General features: G+C 44.4%; 1 protein-coding gene across 3 annotated transcripts in view; it reads right to left on the bottom strand.

Moving 5' to 3' along the window:
- Window positions 1–23,467, bottom strand: part of ST3GAL6 (ST3 beta-galactoside alpha-2,3-sialyltransferase 6) — an 83,928-nt gene that overhangs the window by 12,525 nt on the left and 47,936 nt on the right. For all 3 annotated transcript variants that reach the window (XM_045001725.1, XM_045001724.1, XM_045001726.1), the window contains exons 5-9: window positions 18,916–19,019; window positions 17,320–17,383; window positions 7,454–7,549; window positions 3,498–3,684; window positions 1,893–2,030 (exon numbers count right to left, since the gene is read on the bottom strand). In XM_045001725.1, coding sequence (XP_044857660.1) covers window positions 1,893–2,030; window positions 3,498–3,684; window positions 7,454–7,549; window positions 17,320–17,383; window positions 18,916–19,019 — 589 coding nt within the window. The remainder of the gene's footprint in view (window positions 1–1,892; window positions 2,031–3,497; window positions 3,685–7,453; window positions 7,550–17,319; window positions 17,384–18,915; window positions 19,020–23,467) is intronic.

Genomic DNA, 23,467 nt, shown 5'->3' with positions numbered 1-23,467 from the left:
AATGGGGCTTGAGAGGGTCATTAGATTCTCCTCTGCTCTGGTTGCTTTATCTCCCATTTGAAGCCATAACACCTTTGTGACAGTAGAGTCCTTTACAAAGCACCCAGCTGAGCTAGCAGATGCAAGTTTTGATATAATGTAAGAGAAAAAGCAGCAGAAATAGATAAATTTGCTTTCATGGAAATCAAATATGCTTAGCAAGAACTATTAGGAAGGTCAAATCAGACAAATGTGGTATTTATTCTACACAGGATACTTGGGAAAGATTCCCATGGGATGTCAGCGGCTCTTTAATGATATGGCAGATGAAGCTTATTTACTTAGCATTACAAAGGCCTGTGCAGTTTAAGATCATTCTTGCCTACACAAAGAAGGTTTACAGGTTAAAACCTACATTTCTGTTAGTTTCTTTCTAAAGAATGTTCTATCAATTAAAATTATTTTTATATAAAAATAAGAGGTTAAGTCAATCGCAATGCTCTGCCCCAATTTGCAAAGCTACCACTTGATGGCACTCCTTTCACTAGAATGCTAAGAGGCTGTTGGAAGAGGATAGAATGTATGCAGGAGCCCACTAAGGAATGAGAGCCCCCAAATTCAGAGGGCCTTGTTATAAATTACAAATATATTTCATCATTAAAAACAATGTTTGAACAACAAAACCATGAATCTGGGTTCTGTATCTGCTTCCCTGGCTAAACGTCTTTCTTTTTCCTGGGTTTGTGACTCCTCAGACTTCTACGCCAGTGCCCGGTCTTAACGGCACCACTGAGAAAACTATCCTCTGCCTCTCTTGTGGTTCTTTACTCAAAACCACAGCAGTGTGACCCCATATTGGGCGATGGTGATTTTTTGGAATCTCTGAAGGAACAGGTAAGATGTCACACACACTTCAATGCATTAAACACAGAAAGACTCTCTGGGGCAGATGGTATACAGGTTTAACTGAGGATGCCCCTGTTGCTCAGTTGATAAATACACCTCAACCTAAGCAAGTGCCACTAAACCCTTTATAACACACTCCACCATTAAGTATTCTGTTTACGCTGAATATTTTACAAACAAAAATATTTTAGGAATATTTCAGGCAGTTTAAAATAAAAACCACATTGGCACCATTTTTCATATTCCTCCAACACTCAAACTTTAGTATCGTGAATCTCACTGAGGGGGGAGAGGAAAAATAAAACCAATACATTTTACTAACTTCTGCAAAATTACCTATCTAGTTTTTCCATGCATGGAAATGCTGTATGGTTGTGATGCAATGTCTATGAACTTTCCAGGGCTGAAGTGAGGGCTATGTTCTATTGGAAGGCAAGGATAGAAGTCAGGGATATAAAGCTTTCCATTCTAGTTATGAGCCATTAGACCTTAAAACCACTATTTTTCCAGGACTGAATATTGCCCATCTCATTCCAGTGGCTAATTCAGCCAGCCCAAACCCATTATGATGAAGTCTTTATAGCCCCTCTCCCCACACATACTACTATGCATTCTTTTCCTCTGTAGGTATATGCTACATGAATCTACGTAGACACAGAAGCCATATCCACACTAGGATAAAAGGTGTATTATTGATGTGTGTTAGCTTAAGCTGTAGGGCTCATCTCAACCAGTTAACTCATGTTAAAACTACAAAACAAGCATGGGAGATGCTACACACTTAAGGACATACAGATGTGCTTCAGAGTCAATGACTAAACAAGGCCATGGTGCGGTTTTGTCTATTGAAAATTTCAACAAAACAATAAAATAATATAGTGTAAATATGAAAGAGGTTTTTCAACATAGATAATTACAATAAACAGATGATTGTGATCATTTATATCATCTGTTTGGAAACAACTGAAACAACAAACAACAAACAACAACAACAAAAATATACCTACTTCTTTTCTGGGAAACTTTGTTGGGAACTGAAGCCATTCATGTGCTGTTTTTCTGATAATGATAGGATCGAGTATCCTGATTTGGTTAACTTTATAGATCATTTTCAAGGCCGGTTTCTTCCAGAAACCATTAGTGTTCTGTAATAGTCAAATATATTGTTTTACTTTTAGGATTAGTTGATTTTGCTTTTGTCTAACTCACACATCATGCATTTAGAGTGGGCAGAGAGGAGAAGCCACACACATGATTAAAAAAAAAATTATAATAGAGACTTTGATGTTTTACATTTCTCAAAATGTCACTGAGGATATAGAAGAATGGAGTTTCTTGTATATGAAATATCTACCAGTAGTGCATTTTTATGACCATATTATGAAAACCCATATACAAGTTTGCCAGAAAGAAAATATTACACAGTCCTAAATATCTCTGGCACAGCATAGGATAGTTAGAAAAACACTGGGCCCAATAATACGTTTGGATACATGGGGACATCTCCCCCTGAAGTCACCAGCACTTTCACCTATGTATGTGAAGGCAGAATTCGGCCTATACGACTTTGAGACAATTTGGCTGATCAGTCGTATTTTCTGTACTTTGCTTGCTCGTTTGCATGGACAGGGGATTCATTTTGGCTTTAGTTCCTTCTGCTGCTTACAGAGTTGCCCACTTTACCTTATAGGGTTTTCCCTATAGACTATGCAGATTTATTTAAAATGATGCAAGGTACACACATTTATGCAAATTCAGAATCTACTGATGTTTGCTTTGAGAATGTTGGCAGGTACTGTGCTTATTGCTTACTTTGAAAATGGAGTAACTGATTCTGATCTCACTTGAACTGGTATATAAATCAGGAGTAATTCCACTGAAGTTTAATAAATTTTAAGGCTAGAAGAGGCCATTACGGTCATCTAGTCTACCTTCCTCAGTAACCCAGTGATTCCAGAGTAAGGTCGAGCAGAAACAAGTCTAATGTCCATCATTGAGACTCAATTTTTAAAATACCACATGTCCTATAAAAAATTCTCCTTCTCCATCTGCCACGTAAATCAATTGTGCTCCCATTCCATGATCCAGTGTGGATCAAAAGAATTCTCATTTAGGTGGGGGAACAGAGAACAAGTGGGGATGAATACTTAAAAAAAATAAAATCCTGTTTCCATGCATATATTCCTAGCAATATAAAACTGTGGAGGAAGAAATTGGGGCCGGGAGGGTCGGGGGTATCATAAAACTATATGACACGGGTAGAATGGTTTCAAAACAGAGGGTAATATCCTCAGCTGGTGTGAACTGCTGTAGTTCCATGCATTTCAGTTATACTGATTGACACCAGTTGAGCCTTTGACCCAGAATATTTTCCAAAGTTTTTCTTGTCTTCAGCTAAATTGTAGGAACATAACATGAGCTGTTCTGATATAAGCAAGCTCATGTAAATGTACAGTTCCATACTATACACAAGATGTTGTTTAGTTTATTACTGCCCTTTATTTCTAATATTAGTACAAAGCGGTCGATGCATACACTCAGCCAAAATGAACAAAGCCAAGACACTTTGAACCAAAACTAACTAACTAAATATAATAAGCAAATAAACTTACTATTTTATGACCATTCAATATGTTCCAGAGCCACTTTAAGTCATGTGGTTTGAAGACAAGAAGAACTACAGTAGTATCAGGATCATAGTGAATTGGATCTGAAAAAATAGACTCTGGATAAAAAAGTCGGAAAGTTGTCCTCCTCCCAACATCCTCTTCATACCCTCTGACGGGACCATTATTCATTCTGTAGGCAAGGGAAAAAATATATGCACAAAGAGGATCACCATAAATCCATTTTAATGGGCTCTGCAGGGCAAATAGCACTAGAATTTAGCAGCATGAATTTTATTAATAATGTTAATTGGAAGACATGCAGTTATACAGTAGATCCTGCATTGACAATTTAGCCCAGGGTCTTCAAACTTGTAAGGAAATTTAGTCAAGAAGGTTCAGAATAAATGACAATATTCCCAACCATGCAATCCTACTCCAGCAAAATTCCCTCTGACTTGGACCATGAACTGGAACACTGTCATAAAACTTCAGATTATCTAGTTCAGTTTAACTCAATAGTAATTTTCTCCTAAATCATGATGGGGGAAGCCAGGCCCTTTTGTTTTCTTGTTTCATTTGTTTAGTAATTGATAGCCAAGTTGGGAGAGTAACAAATGTGATACAGCCGGTCACTACAAAGCTAAACTGTCCTAGCGCAGACAACAGGATGGTCACCAAAGCAATTCCCCAGGGTAAATCTATGTATACTTACGGATGGGGAAGTTGCTGGGTGATGGTAACTGCTGGAGACACAGCTCAGAAAGAGGGGGAGTTGGAGACAGTTTGTTCTATACTTGGGTAGATCCTCAAAAGAGGTGAAAACACCCCAAGGAAGACCTGGCGCGGATAGCTACTAATTAATTGCTGGAAGGTCCAGGTTCCAGAGAAGACAATACAACTCTCTAAGTGCTGGAGAAATGAAGGGGATTAATTCTCTTCTGTATCTCAACAGGATTAGGGTTCAGATTGTGTCCATCATTTACCTAGTTTTAATTTAACCTGTGTGGGGCATATATATAGTTTCTACTTTTTCTATTGATATTTGTACATGCTGAGTGACTGCTCCTCTGAAAGATACTGAATAAAAGAAAATGGGAGAGCCAAGATATTGAGGACTCTGTTCTGCCCTGAAGAGTTAAACAAGCTGACCAGTGGTGGTAGTAGTGGTATAAATCACCTTTGCAGATCCTTTACTTTGTGGCTGTCCTGTACTCTTTGGAACAATCTGCCAATCCCCACATGCTAAGAACTCTCCCAGTCCTCCTTAAAATCCACTGCTTTCACCAAATCTCAAGAAGATGATCTCCCCCACCACCATCTCTGTCACTTTGTCTAAAACATTACACTGTGTATCACATTTGTCTGAGTTAGGCTGCAGACTCCTCAGGGCAGGAGCCTGGAAATGAATAATACTTAAAAGAAGAAAAGAAACTATGGAAAATGCTATTTGTTACAGATGGTTCCAGTATTTGTGGAACAGGTCCATGGTAATAAGTGAGTTCATTTCTGACTCCAGAAGGAGAGGGGGCCTGAAAAAATAATTGTGTACTGTAATATTAATGATTACTGTACATACATGTTGATTTTAAAGAGTCTTCATGAACTTAAAAAGACACCATAGATCAGCTAGATACCCTTGTCACACAACTTAAAAAAATTAGATTTATTTAAGGGGAAAGTTCGATTCATTGTGGTGCTATTTTATTTATACTACCAACTCTCTCCCTTTGTCCTTCCCAATCCTCTTCCCTCACTGCTCCTTTTGGCTCTTTCTGCACTAAGCTCTGCACTTTCTATTATCTTGTTCGCAATACCTACAACACTACCACTTCATGTCCATCAAGTCCTCTGCCCCCTTCTCCAAAATCCTCCTTCAAAGCTACTTCTTCCAAGGATTCTGCTCTCTTTCCTTCTCCCCAATAATTTTCCTTTCCCTGAATTTTCATGTGTCTTGTCTCATCTCTCTCAGGGCCTGGCCTTGCAAACATTTGCTACCCAGCATAATGCATACTGCCATGACTGGTCCCATTTACTCTAAAGAAATTGACTACTGGCTGTAGAAAGCACTGTTTGCAAACTAATGCCATTAGATTGTAAGTTCTTAAGGGTGAATGAGCATGTCTTCTATTTGTAAAGCACTGTTTTAATTTACACCACAATATATATTTTAAACAGCATATCAATACCATGATAAGAAGTTTGGTGGTAGTACCACTACAGTTAAAGTCATGCTAGGGTGCCATATGATTAAAATGTTTCTAGTGCCTGACATTTTCTTGGGATCCCTTTTTAAAATCACTATATCACTCTAAGGCCTGGTCTACACTAGGGGGGGTGTCAAACTAAGGTACGCAAGTTCAGCTACGTGAATAGCGTAGCTGAACTCAAACTACCTTAGTTCGAACTACTCACCCGCCCAGACGCCACGGGATCGAAGTCCGTTCGGAGCACGTTCGGAGTTCGAACTATCGCATCTAGATTAGACGCGATAGTTCGAACTCCGAGAAGTCGAACTCTACGCGTCGAGCCGGCAGGTAAGTATAGACCTACCCTAAGCTATGAAACTAAGAATGCAATTCTTTGCCAGGAGAAGACTGAAATAAAGTTTGTTTAAAAGTTACAACATATTTTGTATAAAGAGTTATATAAGGTTTAAACGTTACAGCTTGAACATTGTTTGCAGTGTTGTTAGAGTTGTGTTGGTCCCAGGATATTAGCTGTAACAAATTATACAATGTTACTAATCAAAGCCAATATTGTTACTAATGATCTAAAGTAGAATGCAGACACAGGAGTAGTGCTGACACGTTAATGAAGACATAAGCTATGAGGACAGTTCAGGAGTTATCTCCACACGACAGAGGCTTTAGGAAGATTCAGTGTATACAATATAGGGCTTACTACCCCACTACAGGACATCAGAAAGGGGAAGAGTATCTTTATGCACTGACTCACCACCCTAGTGAGGAGGGCTTTACACTAAGTTCAAAGGGGGCAGGTGACAAAACCCCACAGGTAAAAAAGGGCAACCTTACCAGAAGGTAAATGTTGGGAGGGGCAGAGACATGGAAAATTGCAATAGTGTCATAGAAGCAACAAGAGGAAAATAAGTGGGGGAATCTGCTCAAAATCTTCTATGTCGATACAGCAATACAAGGAGTATGGGGAACAAACAGGAAGAATTGGAAGTATTAGTACATAAACTAAATTATGACTAGTCTTGGATGGTTTAGACACAATAAATCTTGCATTAGACTGGATGACCCTTGCAGTCTCTTCTAACCCTATGGTTCTATGATGTATCCAGATCACAGATACTGGAGTGGAGAATATGCATATAAAATCTGAGGAAGACACCAAGCTGGGAGGGGTTGCAAGCATTTAGGAGATTGGGGAATAACTGGGTAGGTGGCAGCACTACTGAAAATGATCTGGGGGATGTAGTGGATCATAAATTGAATGTGAGACTATGTCTACACTACCACTTATGTCAGTATAACTTATGTTGCTCAGGAGTGTGAATAAGCCACACACACAAGTGACATAAGTTACACTGACCTAAGTGCTGTTGCAGACAGCTTGTTGAATAAAGTTGGGGTACATATTACTTTTCTATATGCAGTGGAAATGTAAGTGAATGCCCTTTGGAGAGAGCTGTCAACAGCAAAACGAAGGTGGCAAGGAATGTTAGATACTTTTTCTTTTATCTGTTATTTCCCTGTTTTCCAAGATATGGGTGGGTGAGATGGGTGAGATGGTGCAACCTTAACCATCACTCAGTGTTATCTGTTAATTATATAGAATACAATATCACACAATTTATTGTTTTACAAATTGCTTTAAGCAGTCAGGAATATCCAGGATAGAACGGAATTTTATTATTAAACAGATTAACCTATAACAGCTGAACTCCAAAGCTGCTCAAAAAACTTTGTTATATAAGAAAAGATACAACTTACCTTATTACCACATCATAGGAGTCAATTTTCTCCCCCAGTGTCTTGTTTCGAAGTACTCCTCCATTACCAACAACAACACACCTTCTACAGATCACACTGTTGAACAAACAGAGCTTTAATATGCATGCTCAAACATATCAAATTCATTATGTTTTCCTTTAAGTTGTACCTGTCTTATGAACAGTTAGCTTCAAGGGTAGCACAGAAACCAAGAACAACAGAATATGGCTTAGGGTGGGATTTTTAGTTTAGTTACCATTGTTTGGATTTGATTTGATTTGGTGTGGTAAAGTGGGTATGCAAGCAGCATTTGAAGTCAAACACTGACATTATAACCTTCCCAACGCAGACTTATTTCTGAAACTGTCACAGCCAGATAAATAAGTCATTGTTTCATAACACCTAGCATTTACAGATCATATTTAATCAGTAAATAGCAAAGCACTCTACAAAGGGCACTCCTTGGAGGTGGTTTTATATGACTGTGCGACAAGTTAAGGTACTACTCAACATGACTAAGGTTCTGTAATTTAGACTATCGAGTAGTACTTCAATATACAAAGCAGTCCCATTTCTTTCAATGGAACTACTTATTTAGTAAAGTAGTACTTGACATAAGCAAGGGTGGTGGAATCAGACCCAAAGACAATACTGAAAAATAAAGCTTACAGAAGCAGTGGCGGATTAGCCACTGGACTGACGGGGCCTGTGCCCAGAGGCCCCAGCCACCTGGGGGGCCCTGGGAAAAATCCACCACTGGGCAGCAGAAACCCAGAGCCCTGGCTGCCGGGTTGGGGAAGTCCCCATGCACCGACCCTGCTCTGCAGCAGCAGCCATGAGACGGGGGAAGCCCCCCACCCAGCACCCACCATACCTGCTCTGCAGCAGAAGCCACGGGGCAGCAGGGGAAGCCCCAGTGCCTGACCCTGCTCCCACAGAAACACTGGTTGTGAGGGGGGGGGGGGAAGCCCCAGCACCCAGACCTCGGCTGCAGCCCTGGGATTGGGGGAGCTCTCACTCCCTGCTGAGGCCCCAGGCCATGGCACGGGGACAGAGCTTCTCTGATCTTGGGGCCACAGTGGGGTGGGGGCAGAAAGGAGCAAAAGGATTTGTGGGGCTGCAGTGAGGGAGCAGAATGAGGAGGACCTTGGGTGGAACAGGGGCACCCCAGGGGAAGGGGCAGAAAGGGGTGGGGCTATGGGTGGGGCCGCAGGCGGAAGGGGCAGAATGGGGACGAGGCCACAGGCAGAAGGGGTGGGGTGGGGTCCCCCAAAACCTTAATCTGCCTCTGTACAGAAGAGGTGAGACAAGAGCCAATGCTATGTCCCTCAGGCCTAGCCAAAGTGTTATAATTAAGGCTAAGATTAGTCATGGGTATTTTTAGTAAAAGTCACGGACAGATCATGGGCAATAAACAAAAATTCATGGCCTGTGACATGCTCATGACTTTTACTATAAATACCCCTGACTAAATCTTAGCTGCTCCTGGGGTGCCGATGTTCTGGGGGACCCAGGGGCTGACAGTTGGCCCCTGCTCCAGCACTATAAATAGTAGTTAATGTCTGTTATTTGCATGATTAGAGCTACATGTTCTATTGCTCTTCTCCGCTTTTCAGATTCCAAAGTCAGCACAGCTGAGAATCTGGCCCTATAGATTTTTGCCAATGTGATGGACTAATCACCACTTATGAACAGATCTTTAGCTCACAGGTGTGGATTTCTCCACTGTTTCTCTCCCCCACAAACTTCACCTCCAGTTTTTTGTTGTTTTTATTCTTTCTGGTTGTTTGGTGTGAAGGTATAAAAACTACAGACATCACTCTCTCGTCCATTAAGGCTGCTTTGTGCTGCTCTGATGATACAAAGTGTCCTTAAAGCTAGGTTAACCAGCCGATAAATGATTCATCCACTATAGGGGAATCCCCAAGTGTATAGAGCTACCACAGTAACTTCCATGCCACCCCCTTCCCAATCTTTGGTTTAGGGGCCATGGCCAGGGCATTCCTTCACCTCAGCAATGCCTGGCTGCTGAAATGGCCCCTTGGGCCAGAAGTTGCTCTTCTTTGCACTGTGGACTCCGTTAAATAGATGGCACTCCTCTACTCTATGAACAACTTCTGCACTGGTCACTAGGGGCTGGGTTTTTTGTTTTGTTTTGTTTTTAAGTACATAACTTTTACTAAAAATACCCAAGACTAAATCTTAGCCTTAATTATAACACTTTGGCTAGGCCTGAGGGACATGGCTCTTGTCTCACCTCTTCTGTACAGAGGCAGATTAAGGTTTTTGGATTTCAAAACTGCATCACTATTAAAAAAAAAATACAACAACATTTCCCTCCCCTGTTCACTCTGGACCATTTTACCGGTATCCCATATAATTTGCTTATTTTTATACAGATCTGAGGTACATGTCTTCATGGCCATGGTCCACTTTGTACAAACATAATGTCTGAACCAGAATGAGAAATCTTACTGGACAGATCACTGTATATTTTGAGTAAACAGGGCTAATATTGCAGTAATATTAAATTGTTTAATTACTTAATTGCTGTTCTACACATCTGGGTATGGAAATTGGGAGTCAAGGTGCGGGAGGGGGTGAGGGCTCCGGCTGGAGGTGCGGGCTCTGGAGTAGGGCTGGGGATGAGGGGTTTGGGGTGTAGGAGGGGGCTCCAGGCTAGAACCAAGGGGTTCAAAAGGTGGATGGGGGGGGATCAGGGCTGGGTCAAGGGGATGGGGTGCAGGAGGAGGTCAGGGGTGCAGGCTCCAGGCAGCGCTTATCTCAAGCAGCTCCTGGAAGCAGCAGCATGTCCCCACTCCGGCTCCTACATGGAAGCATGGCCAGGTGGCTCTGCACGCTGCCCCGTCCACAGGCACTCCCCCTGCAGCTCCCTTTGTCCACAATTCCAGGCCAATGGGAGCTGCGAGGGCGGCGCTTGGGGCAGAGGCAGCGTGCAGAGCCCCCTGGCTGCCCCTATGTGTAGCAGCCAGAGGGGGGCCAGGCCGCTGCTTCCAGGAGCCTTGCGGAGGGGCCCCTGACCCTGCTCCCTGGGTGGAGCACCGGAACAGTGCAAGCCCCAGACCCTGCTCCCCAGCGGGAACTCGAGGGCCAGATTTAAACGGCTGGTGGGCCATATGCGGCCTGTGGACCGTAGTTTGCCATCTCCTGTCTAAGGCCTGGTCTACACTAGGACTTTAATTCGAATTTAGCAGCGTTAATTCGAATTAACCGTGCACCCGTCCACACCAGGAAGCCATTTAATTCGACATAGAGGGCTCTTTAGTTCGAATTCTGTACTCCTCCCCGACGAGGGGAGTAGCGCTAAATTCGACATGGCTATGTCGAATTAGGCTAGCTGTGGATGCAAATCGAACTTAGTAGCTCCGGGAGCTATCCCACACTGCACCACTCTGTTGACGCTCTGGACAGCGGTCCGAGCTTGGATGTTCTGACCAGCCACACAGGAAAAGCCCCGGGAAAATTTGAATTCCTTTTCCTGTCTGGCCAGTTTGAATCTCATTTCCTGGTTGGACATCGGGGCGAGCTCAGCAGCACCGGCAGCGATGCAGAGCTCTCCAGCAGAGGAGTTCATGTAATCTCTGAATAGAAAGAAGGACCCAGCATAGACTGACTGGGAACTCTTGGATCTGCTTGGTGTGTGGGGCGATGAGTCTGTGCTTTCGGAGCTGCGCTCCAAAAAACGGAATGCAAAGACCTACGAGAAGGTCTCCAAAGCCATGAGAGACAGAGGATACAGGCGGGATGCAACGCAGCGCCGCCTGAAAATCAAGGACCCCAGACAAGGCTACCAAAAAATCAAAGCGGCAAACGGACGCTATGGAGCCTGCCACCACTGCCCCACCAGCGACCATGGACTCTGACGATGGGACAGTGTCGACGGCCAGTTCCTCGGCGATGTTCGCGGACGGGGAAGATGAGGAAGGGTTTGTGGAGGACGAGGCAGGCGACAGCGCTTACAACGCTGGTTTCCCTGACAGCCAGGATCTCTTCATCACCCTCACGGAGAGCCCCTACCAACCCTCCCCGGCCGTTAACCCAGACCCTGAATCAGGGGAAGGATCACTCGGTAAGTGCTTTAAACATGTAAACTTTTATTCTTAATATAACAGGAATCTGAAGTATGTGAAAAGGAGGTCTCTATATATATGGGGATAAATCAGAAATCCTCCTGGGAGATCTCCACGAAGCTCTCCTGGAGGTAATCAAAAAGCCTCCGCAGGAGGTTCCTGGGGAGAGATGCCTTATTGGGTGCTCCGTGGTAGCACACTTTTCCGCGCCAGGCTTTCATGAGGTACTCAGGGAGCATTGCCTCCCCGAGCACGGCTGCATAGGCCCCTGGTTTGTGCTGGCTTTCACGCAGCATGCGCTCTCTATCTCCTTCAGTGACCCTCCTCAGGGCGATCTCGCTTGGCGACTCCTGCATCTAATTAGGAAAATTACCATAATGTTACGCCTGGTCCAAAGTATTTTTAAAAAATCTCCGGACAGACGGCGTAGCAGAGAGTCAGCACGCGGCTGCGTGACAAGCGTAACGGGAAGCCAAAGAATCAAATGGGCGCTCATGAAGGGAAGGAGGGGGGGGGGGCTGAGGACGCAAGCTATCCCACAGTTCCCGCTGTGTCCGAAAATCATTTGCATTCTTGGCTGAGCTCCAAATGCTTCTAGGGTCAAACACAGGGTCCGCGGCGGTTCAGGGCATAGCTCGTCAATGTACAGCCACCCTCCACCCCCAGAAGGAAAAGGGAAAGAAATCCTCTCTTGACTCTTGTAAATGTCACCCTATGTGTACTGAATGCTGCTGGTAGACGCGATGCTGCGGCACGCTACGGTAGCATCCTCGCCCCCCCTCCCCCGCCTCATGGGTGACTGATGGTGCAAAACGACTGGTACCCGTCCTCATCATCAGCCTTGCGGTAGATGATGTAGTGCAATAGGACTGTTACCTGTCCTCATCATCAGCCCATAAGTAGACGGCCTGCTAACCGTCTTCATCATAGCAACAGGGGGCTGAGCTCCATCAGCCCCCGCCCTTCATGTGTAAAGAAAAGATTCTGTAATGCCTGGACTATCATAGCAGCTGGAGGCTGCCTTACCCTCATTTTATTTCCCTAACAAGTCACTGTTTCTTATTCCTGCATTCCTTATTACTTCAGCATACAAATGGGGGGACACTACAACGGTAGCCCAGGAAGGCTGGAGGAGGAGGGAAGCAACAGGTAGGGTTGTTGCAGGGGCACCCCCTGTGAATGGCACGCAGCTCGTCATTCCTGTGGGATCTGACACAGAGCGGCTGTGCTCTGTAGTTCTCTGATACACTAAAACCCTAGTACAGTTGCCCCATATTCTAGGCGGGACTGTTTCTATTTTTAGATACCATAAAGGAGGGATTGACTCGGGGAGTCATTCCCAGTTTTGTCTTTTGCGCCCCCAGCTGATCTCGGCCAGGGGCACCTATGACAGCAGCAGAAGGTGTAGTGCAATAGGACAGCTACCCGTCATCACCTTGCCAATTTACATTGGCGTGGTTGATGGTGCAATATGGCTGATAACCATCTCTGCTCTCATGCAAAAGCAAATGAATGCTGCTGTGTAGCGCTGCTGAATCGCCTCTGTCCGCGGCATCTAGTACACATACGGTGACAGTGACAAAAGGCAAAACAGGCTCCATGGTTGCCACGCTATGGCATATGCCAGGGCAATCCAGGGAAAATGGGCTCGAAATGATTGTCTGGCATTGCTTTCCCGGAGGAAGGAATGACTGACTACATTTACCCAGAACCACCCGCGACAATGAAATTTGCACCATCACGCACTGGGATCTCAACCCAGAAGTGCAAGGGTCGGGGGACACTGCGATGGGGTAGAACAGGGGCAGAGTTTATGCTTTCCGGATTGCCTGCTGCAGGAGTGCGGACGAGATAGGTGCTGTGCATGGTGTTGTTCACAGACACAGACTAGACTGTGTTCATTGTTCGCAGAAATGTATCTTTGCAAGGAATTCACTCCCTCTTTCCCATCACACAGCTTCGACTGTCTCCAGACCTGCCACAGCATCCCCCTTACAGAGGCTGGCAAAGATTAGGCGGCGAAAGAGAGAGACACGGGACGAGATGATCGCTGAAGTTATGGGGTGCTCCCGAGCCGAGGCGGACCAGCAGAGCCAGTGGAAGGAGACCCTCTCTCAGCAGCAGCGCTCACACAGCAAACGGGAGGAGAGGTGGCGTGAGGAAGACAAGCAGGCGACTCAAACGCTGCTTGGACTAATGAGGGAGCAAACGGACACGCTCCGGCGCCTTGTGGATGTTCTGCAGGACCGCAGCCAGGACGACAGAGCCCCCCCGCAGTGTATCTGCAACCGCCCTCCCCCGCCACAAAGTCCCATACCTCCCGTCACCCAAAGTAACCAGAAGGAGTGGCGCCAGGGGCCGTGAAAACTGTCACTGCACCCCAGCAGAGTGCTCAAGTACCCAAAAGCTCTCATACCCTAATTTTTGAGAATTCCTTCCCTTCCTGACTCACCCTAGCCCCAATCCCAGTTTCATCCCCTGACTGTCTGGTTAATTATTAAAAATACTTTGCTGTTAATTACTGTTTCCGTCATGCTTTTTTACACAACGCTGTGTTTGAAGGGGTGGGTGGGGAAGGGGGTAGGGTATTGCATAGGACAGTCACCTTTAGCAGGGTACAGAGACAGGGGAAGGATCAGCAGCAGGTCACACACACAGTGCAGTCAGTAGGCACCCTGGTCGGTATGGGAGGTGGTTTGCAGGTTCTGTGTGGGTGGGGGGGGTATGTGACTTTGTAGCGGGGGAGGGGGGTTACAGATCTCATGCAACAGTCCCTGTCCTGGACCACAGAGCCACGCAGCAGAGGAATCTGTATCCGTCCTCCCCCGCCACAAGGCCACATAGCCCCCACACACAGAGTCCCAAAAAGGAGGGATGGCAGGCTCCGTTGAAACAACCAGTCCGGCACTGCAGACCGCTCTGGGAGCAGGAGCCTGTCATTCCTCGAGTTTAGAGGTGGTCTTTACATCACCGCACACCCTACCCAGCACAGTCTGCATCCCAGTTTCAACCCTTTAATGCAAAGTCATCAATAAAGAAACCTTTGTAAAGTTACAGTGGAACACGTATTTTATTTTTAAACGTGTGTTGGAAGTGGGGGAAGCGGGGTGGATGGGGTATGTAACAGCAGATGCTGGTCAACAGTAACTTGGTAAAGAAACAGGGGCAGGTTCAGCTTCTCTGTAAAGAAACTGAACAGTCACAGGTCACGCTGCTCGCTGCTCGCTGGTACTTGAAGAGTTCCTTGTCGCTGTGCAAGGTGCCTGCATAGGGCTTCACGAGGCAGGGCATTAGCGGGTAGGCTGGGTCCCCAAGGATCACTATAGGCATCTGCACATCCCCAACAGTTATTTTGTGGTCCGGGAAGAAACTACCTTCCTGCAGGCGTCTAAACAGAGCAGAGTTCCTGAAAACACGCGCGTCATGAACTTTCCCTGGCCACCCGACGTTGATGTTGGTAAAACGTCCCCCATGGTCCACCAGTGCTCGCAGCACCATTGAAAAGTAGCCCGATTTCTCAGCAGCTGACTGTGGAAGAGGTGGACGATAAGGTGCGAGGAGTTGACAACGGCCATAAGTGCAGCGATGATCGCAGCGGGCTCCATGCTCGCAGTGCTGTGGCGTCCGCGCTGTCACTGACCAGAAAAGTGCGCTAACAGATTTCCCGCTGGCGCTTTCAGGGAGGGAGGGCGTGATTGACGGTTCAATGATGACAGTTACCCAAAACCACCCTCGACACATTTTTTCCCCCAGCAGGCATTGGGGGGAAATCCCAGAATTCCAATGGGCACCGGGGAGTGCGGGAACTGTGGGATAGCTTCCCACAGTGCACCGCTTCCAAATTCGACGCTGGCCCCGTTACTGTGGACTCACACAGTCGAATTAGTGTTTTTAGTGTGGATACACAAATTCGACTTCGTAAGGTCGATTCCACAAATTCGACTTAAGTTGATTCGAAATAGTCTTGTAGTGTAGACATACCCTTAGATACTATAGAGATTCATGCTCTGTACATATTGCACAAATTAGATTAGTTAAAATAAAATATGTAGCACCTAGTCATCACATTTAGGCTTATTTAAACTACTGCCTGTTAAGTAACCACACTACCGATTATTTTTACTACTAATGTATAATTCTGCAACAAAAATGAAAAAACCCTCTAAACATTATACACCCCCCCCCCAAATTTTGAGTCGAGAACAACATTAAAGGGATAAGCAACCATTGTATTATTTTTGATCTATAGTGAGAATTGCTAAGTTTAATTTTGCTATCTGGTTATGTTCTGCTATCAAAATGTCTAGAAGACTCTTGACTGTATTCACTGTAGTCACTACTGAATATAATGGTCTTCTGAACCAACATCTGTGGGTTTGCTTCCTTCAAGATGCCACTGAGCAGCAGCATATTCTTTCAATGTGCAAAGTGCCATTAAATAGCTGGCACTCCTCTACTCTATGAACAACTTCTGCACTGGTCACTAGGGGCTGGGGGTTTTTTTTGTTTTTTTTTAAAGTACATCTGCGCCTAAAGATGCAGATAGGAAGCTAGTGGGAACAGGCATGCTTAGGTGCCTACATATTTTACAAATCTGGCCCTTGATCCTCACCTCTCTGAGACTGCCTGTTGACCACCTGTAAGTGAGAACAGGAGGGTTTTTTTTAAATTGAGAGCTCCCTGGGAAAATAAATCCGTACAATGTTAAAAATGACCATTTTCTTATCTTTAAAACAGGGGCCTAAAATAAGCTAAAGCTTGGGCTTAACTCCCAGTTTCTTAAGTTACAATATACAGAGTCCAAGTAGTATGTTGAAAATATGCCCTTGGTATTCTGTTACAGAGCAGTAATGTATAGCTTGATTTCTTTGAGGACAAGAGAGACATAAATAAAAGAATAAAGTACAATAAGCATTAATATTCTTTGTATCAAAATTTATGTAGTATTTTCCACCTTAACCAGAAATATGGTAAATACACCTCATTTGGTGCGTGGGGTACAATGACGTGTATGTTGCTTGGTGATTGGGTGTGGTTAGCTAGTTTGAAAATATGCGATCCTACTAAGAAATCAAAGTCCAGACAAAGTGGTGTCCACCCAGAAGACTTCAAAAGCCAAAACCTAATACATGGCAGTCAATGAGCAATCCAGAGTTCCATTCCATCCCCATTCCCTATCAATCACTGGATTACCAGAGACAGTCTTTTGTGGCTCGACACAAGGGAAGAGTCTAGGCACATAATAATGAAGTTGAATCTGTATTAGAACTACTGGATTATTTTATTTTATTTTTGTAAACTTCCCAGTATAGATGTGGCCACTGTTGGTGATCTGTTGAAAACCCACCTCAACCATGCCTTCTGAACTGGCACTAAAATCTTCTTAGTCTGGCCTAGACTCATAGACTTTTCAATAGAAAAGTCATAATGTGGGCTTCAGGGGTAACTGCAATTCCCTAAGGTCAATAAGACTTTAAGGGCAAAGGTCCCATATTCAATTAGCAACCCCCTAAAGCATTCAACCCTCTTCAGAACAAAATCAAGATTCTAAGTTCACCCACAAGAAGATAATTATTGAATGCTGACCCTACCTGAATTTAAAACTGGGCTTAATTATACATTGGGACCCTTCTGTATATATTTTTAAAATACAGCGGGTTGGATTCTGATCTCAGTCAAACTACTGTAAATCCAGAATAACTCCACTGATCTCACTTTCTGACTGACCGTTACATTTTAAAATACAAGAACAGTAACAAAAACAAAAAACCTCACCCATTATCTTCATTGAATAGTCCGCAGTTGTGCAGTCTTGAAAGGGCGAGGCGAAAATAACTCTCTAGAAAGCAGATAGTGAAAAAAGTGTTTCAAATGAAAGTGGTCAGTGCTTCACAGTGCAGAAATAAAGATACCACCTTGACTACAGCATTTTTAGCCAGAATAGCTTTTGTCCATTCATTGTCTGCCCAGAAAATAGAATCAGAACATTACTATAATCTAAGACTATATGTTAGTTCACAATACAGTTTTATTACAGCTTCTCCAGGATAAACAGCTGCCCTACCTCTCCCACGCATGCCTGGGTCTGAGAACAGAATGGGATTCATGTTCAGAAACTACAGATCTGAGACTACTAGACACAGATGAATACAGTAAATATGGTGGACCAGAATCCTGGACAAGAATCGCAAATGGCGTCTGAAAAGGTCCACTGTTAGCCATTTTATCTATCTAAGGTAATTGAATGGCTTTCCATCATCATTAGCATTTGAGTGCCTTACAGTCTATAATGTATCTATCCTCCCAACATGACTGTGAAGTAGAGAAATTATATTACCCTTATTATACAGATGGGGAACTGAGGCACAGAGAGACTAAGGCCCAGAATTTTAAAGGTATGTAGAGATTGATCCAGTCAGCATTGCAAGGCACTTATGATCCATTTTCAAGAGATTTTGGCACCTAAGAGCCTAAATCCCATAGTCTTCCTCCCAGATTTTTAAACAGTGTTTAGGTGCCTATCTATATCTTTTGGTGCCTAAACGCTTTTAAAAATCTGTCTATAAACGCCTACGTCACATTTTATCCCTTTTCCCAGGTCATTTACAACTATGTTGAACAGCACTGGGCTCAGTACACACCCCTGGGAACGCTGCTAGTTACCTCTCTCCATTCTGAAAACTAACCATTTATTCCTCCCTTTGTTTCCTATCTTTTAACCCATTACTGATCTATGAGAGGACCTTCCCTCTTATCCCATGACTGCTTTGTTTGCTTAAGAGCCCTTGGTGTGGGATCTTGTCAACAACTTTCCGAAAGTGCAACTACACTATATCCACTGGATCACCCTTGTCTACATACTGCTTCTCTAACAATAGTAGTCTGTATATATTATATAGTACTGTACCTGAATAAAAAAAGATCCATTTAATAACTGATACTAAGGATGTCTACACTTCACACTAAGCCTGGACTCTGACTCTGGTTTGAGCCCAAGCCCCCCTTACACACAAATCAGTCTGATTCGGGTCAGCAAGCACTCAGGACCGAAGTCCTAGGACCCTGCTAGGGGGTGCTTCAGAGCCAGACTTGGGTCCAAGCCCTGTCACTTTGCAGAATCGATATAGTCAAGCTGCAGACCCAAGTCGGAAGGTCTGCATAATGTAGTACAGGCATGTTAGTACAGCTGTGAGACTCAGGTCATCAACTATAAATCCAGGTGTACAATGCACTGTGGACTCTCAAGTACGGGCGTGGAAACACTGGAGTTCACAAGCCCGTGTCCCACAGACTAGGCTTAGTCTGCTGTGTAGTCATACCCATTGATATAGCTTACATTTAATACTGTACGCATCCCTAATAAATACTTACCTGCTCTCTTTATTCCATAAGGTAACTCAATCTTATCATTTCCATTGGACAGTGCTAGTTTCATGAAGTCATTAACACATAGGAATGGATATATTTTCTGACCACTAAGAGATGGGGGGGGAAACAGAAAGTAACGTTAATGAAACACCCATGCCCATTTGAATCAACCAACAATGCCAGCAATTGCTTTAAAAACCTTTTAAAATCATACTTTAAATAGCATGCTATCAGTTTTTTAGAAAAACTAATGAATGCATGGAAACAGCAAGGCCCATGGAATGGGGAAAACATTTACAACGTAATAGTATCAGAAGTTCAAACAGAAAGAAAGTCAGAGGGACAGATTCTCTGCTGGTGTAAACGGGCACAGACCCATTGAAATCAATACAGCTGTACCACTTTACACCAGAAGATAATTAACCCCAAGTCTGAGAGAGTCTGCAATATGCTATGATGATCACAATTAATTTTGGTTTGAAAATTAAAAACCCTTATTCACACTGGAGAAAAAAGAGAGGAGAGCTAATGAAGGTTTTGAAAAAATTACACAAGAGGGATATCTCAGAGGTTAACCATATGCCCTGCTCTGAAGAGATCTCCTTGTGTTCTCTTTAATATGTTTGGAAGGTGCTCAGACTCCATGTGGCACTGTGTCAGAGCCTAAACAGAGAAGACACGTTATCTGCTCATTCAGAGGCTCCTCAATTGCTGTATATCAGTATTATATCACACAAAGGAAGAAACTGTATGGAATAAGTTTCCACGTCAAGTCAAACATACAAACGGTAAATCCAAACCTATAAAGCACTGAATACCTTTAACTTCCATGCACAACTTCCCTTCAATGAGTGTGCATGTGATTTAACTTTAGTAAGAATTGAGGACATGCAGCACCTCACAGAAGGTGCTCTGAAACTTGCAGGATCAGGCCTGAGATGAGGAGGTTACTTACCTGTAACTGGAGGTTCTTTGAGATGTGTGTGTGATGTTATTGACATAAACTGTGACCGTACAGATCATTGTTGCAACCAGGGTCCTATGGTTGCACCAGGTCTTATACAGAGGAGGCCAAGTGGGGTGTCTCTGGGAAGGTTGTAGTTTGCTAGTTATGATTATTCTGTCTGTATGGGTGTATCATTTTTGTATTCGAAGTTATGAATGTTGGCTATGTACTTGTTTGATTCTAAGTAGCCTCAGTGAAGCATTTGGTCAGCTTTTTGAGAAAGGACTATTCTCAGTAAGGGCCCAGTCAAGAAACACTTAACTCACAATGGACTTTGGGAGACGCCAATCCACATCTGAGCTTTCTTGGGAACATTCAAACTAACATGTAAACAATGGCGTCAGCCTGCAAAAAGCTGAATCATTCATAGACATGTGACATGCCCAGGTGACTGCAAACTCCATCTTGTTGAGGAGGTTTTACACAGGAGAACACAGGGATTTCTACCCACAAGAGAAAGACTTTATAAGGCTCTGGAAACCCCTCCATTTTGTCTTCAGCTTGCTCAAAAGATAGCCTCTCCACCCCAAAGAGATGCCTGAAAGAAACTGGAACATAGGACAGTAACTATGGGGGTGTGACTGATTGCTGGACCCAGACAAGGAAGGAGTCTAGACTATGAAAGAAGCTTATTGGAACATCTCTGAGGGTAAGATTTACCTGCACTTAGTTTCCTACTGTATTAGGCTTGGACCTGCATGTTGTTGTTTTATTTTACTTGGTAACTTACTTTCTTCTGTTTGTTATTATTTGGAACCACTTAAATCCTACTTTTTATACTTAATAAAATCACTTTTTGCTTATTAAATTGACCCAGAGTAAGTAATTAATTCCTGGGGGAGCAAACAGCTGTGCATATCTCTCTATCAGTGTTACAGAGGGTGAACAATTTATGAGTTTACCCTGTATACGAGTAAAACGGATTTATTTGGGGTTTGGATCCCATTGGGAGCTGGGTGTCTGGGTGCTAGAAACAGGAGCACTTCTTAAGCGGTTTTCAATTAAGTCTGCAACTTTGGGGGGATGTGGTTCAGACCTGGGTCTGTATTTGCAGCAGGCTACTGTGTCTGGCTCAACAAGACAGGGGTCAACCAGTCCCACGGTGGCAGGGAAAGTAGGCTCAGAGGTGGTCTCAGCACATCAGGTAGCAGTCCCAAAGGGGCTTCTGTAACCCAACCCATCACAGTGTGGTCCCTATCTGTATTCCGCTGACGGTTTAAGCATGTGCACCAAGTGTCCAGAGCTGGAGAATTTGAAAGTAGTAGCATCCGTTGATCCATGCATGTGCCATTGCATTGCCTCATAGTTTCCTTCGAGGCGATAAAGGGCTGGGTGGACCAACTGTGCTCCAGTTCCTTCTCCACTGCAAATCAAACAGATCCACTGTAGAGGGGAAGGAGAGTGGAACTGGAATACAGATAGGGACCATACATCTTAAAGAAAAAATGGTTACTCACCTTCTCATAACTGTTGTTCTTCAAGATGTGTGGCTCATATAGATTCCAATTAGGTGTGTGCGCACCGTGTGCACAGTTGTCAGAAAGTCTTTCCTCTAACAGCACCCATTAAGTCGGCTGTGGAGCCCCCTGGAGTGGCGCCTCCATGGCACTCCATGTATGACCCTGCTGACCCCATGCCTCCTCAGCTCCTTCTTGCCGGTTACTCAGACAGAGGGGAAGACGGGCAGGTTTGGAATGGATATGAGCAACACATCTTGAAGAATAGTTATGAGAAGGTGAGTAACCATTTTTTCGTCTTCAAGTGATTGCTCATATCGATTCCAATTAGGTGACTCCCAAGCTTTAACATTGTCCTGCAACTGTAATTCATTCGTTGTCAGGAATTCATGCATGTTTGGGAAAACTTCAGTGTTGTTTTCCTCCACTCAGCGAGCCCACAATTCTAGCTCTTTTTCATCATCATTGACTTCAAATAGGTGCTCCTACTAGGGATTCCATAACTCTGAGCCCACAGCCCTTGAAGTCCTAGATTTAGAGCATTCAGGCAAGAGAACATATATGACAAATATTCCAGCCATGAAAGCCAGATTGAATCATGCAGATAGAGAGAGAGTGGGAATGGGTGGTCTGTAAAGAATACCTTGACCTCAGAGTGAAGTTCAAAGAAACATGCCATGGCCTTGCCATGTGACAGCCATCGAACATCCACGTGGAGTGATAGATTGACGTGCTCACTTCCCATTTCATAACAGAGTGGAAAAGATTTTGGAATTCAAGGAATGAGCTTTTATAAAGTTTACCATCTTCATAGCATTGTCCAGTAGCCCAAATCTAGCATCATGGGGTCCTTATATTCCCTTAATACTACTGGCTACTAGCAGCACAATCAAGAGATGTGGCTCAAGCCTTGACCTCCATGTTACTCAGACTCCTTTTCTCCCTGGATGTAAGTGTAAATGTTGAAAAATCAACTTTGGTGCCCACATAGTCCCTTCATTTCACAGGGACGTCCATCAACGTGGTCTCAGCATGAGTCTACTTACCAAGGGACAGATTTCACACCCGGCAGGAACTTGTCATCCAAGTAGTCAATGGTCCTTCTGTTCTGGTCAGGATTTGCCTGTCCCTCCTTGACCACCGCCTTCACTGTCTTCAGCTGTGGCTCTAGAGAGTCTATTTACCCATGTGACATAACATGGACATTCTGATGACCGTCGCCCCCTGAAGTGCTCTCCTTCCTTCAATGGTGGACAGACCTGAGGCCAGAGGTGGGCCACTACCACAGAGAAAACTTTGGTGAAGACCCATGGAGCAGTAGTGAGTCCAAATGGTAGGACCCGATAATGGAAGTGCTGAGGGCCTACCGTGAATCTCAAGAACCGTGTGTGGGTTGGATGGATGTCTATGTGAAAATAGGCATCCTACATATCAAGAGCCATAAACCACATGCCTCTTTCTCTTTCTAGTGCCAGCATGATGGCTGCTAAGGTGAACATATGAAATTTGGGTTTGCGGATGAAGCGACTGAGACGGTGGAGGTCCAGGATTGGTCTCCACCCGTCCTCCTTCTTGGGTACCAGAAAATAAGTGGACCAGAACCCCATGCTCTGATAGTTCAGAGGAATGTGTTCTATCACCCCACTTTGCAGTCAAGAGTCTACCTCTAGAGCGAGTATGCTGTCATGGGTGTGGTTCCTGAGGAGGGATTAGGGCAGGGGATGTGGATGAGGTAGCTTTGTGAGCTTGATTTTATAGTCATGATGATCATCATCCAGGACCCATCTGTTGTTATTGCACTCCAAGCTGGTAAAAAGAGTGCTAGACCACCCCAAAGGGAGTGGGTCAGGTGCACGGCAGGAGGGAAGGTGGTTGGTGGTGCTCTAGGTGCATTCAGAAGTATCACTTCTGAGAGAACTGAGTACGTGATGCTGAAGGCTGTGAAGGCGGTCCCGGAGGACAGGATCGCTGGGTCTTCTGTCAGTTGCAAGGTGGTTCATACGGTCATTGGTGGGAAAATGACCCTATGAACTGGGGACTGGGGAGTCCTGAACCATTGTGCAGGTCGCAGATGGTAGAATTTTCTCTTGGG

The sequence above is a fragment of the Mauremys mutica genome, chromosome 1 (genome assembly GCF_020497125.1).
Source record: "Mauremys mutica isolate MM-2020 ecotype Southern chromosome 1, ASM2049712v1, whole genome shotgun sequence".
Lineage (NCBI taxonomy): Eukaryota > Metazoa > Chordata > Testudines > Geoemydidae > Mauremys > Mauremys mutica.
Note: the sequence above shows the minus strand (reverse complement) of the source record. Positions and strands in the feature narration are given on the sequence as shown.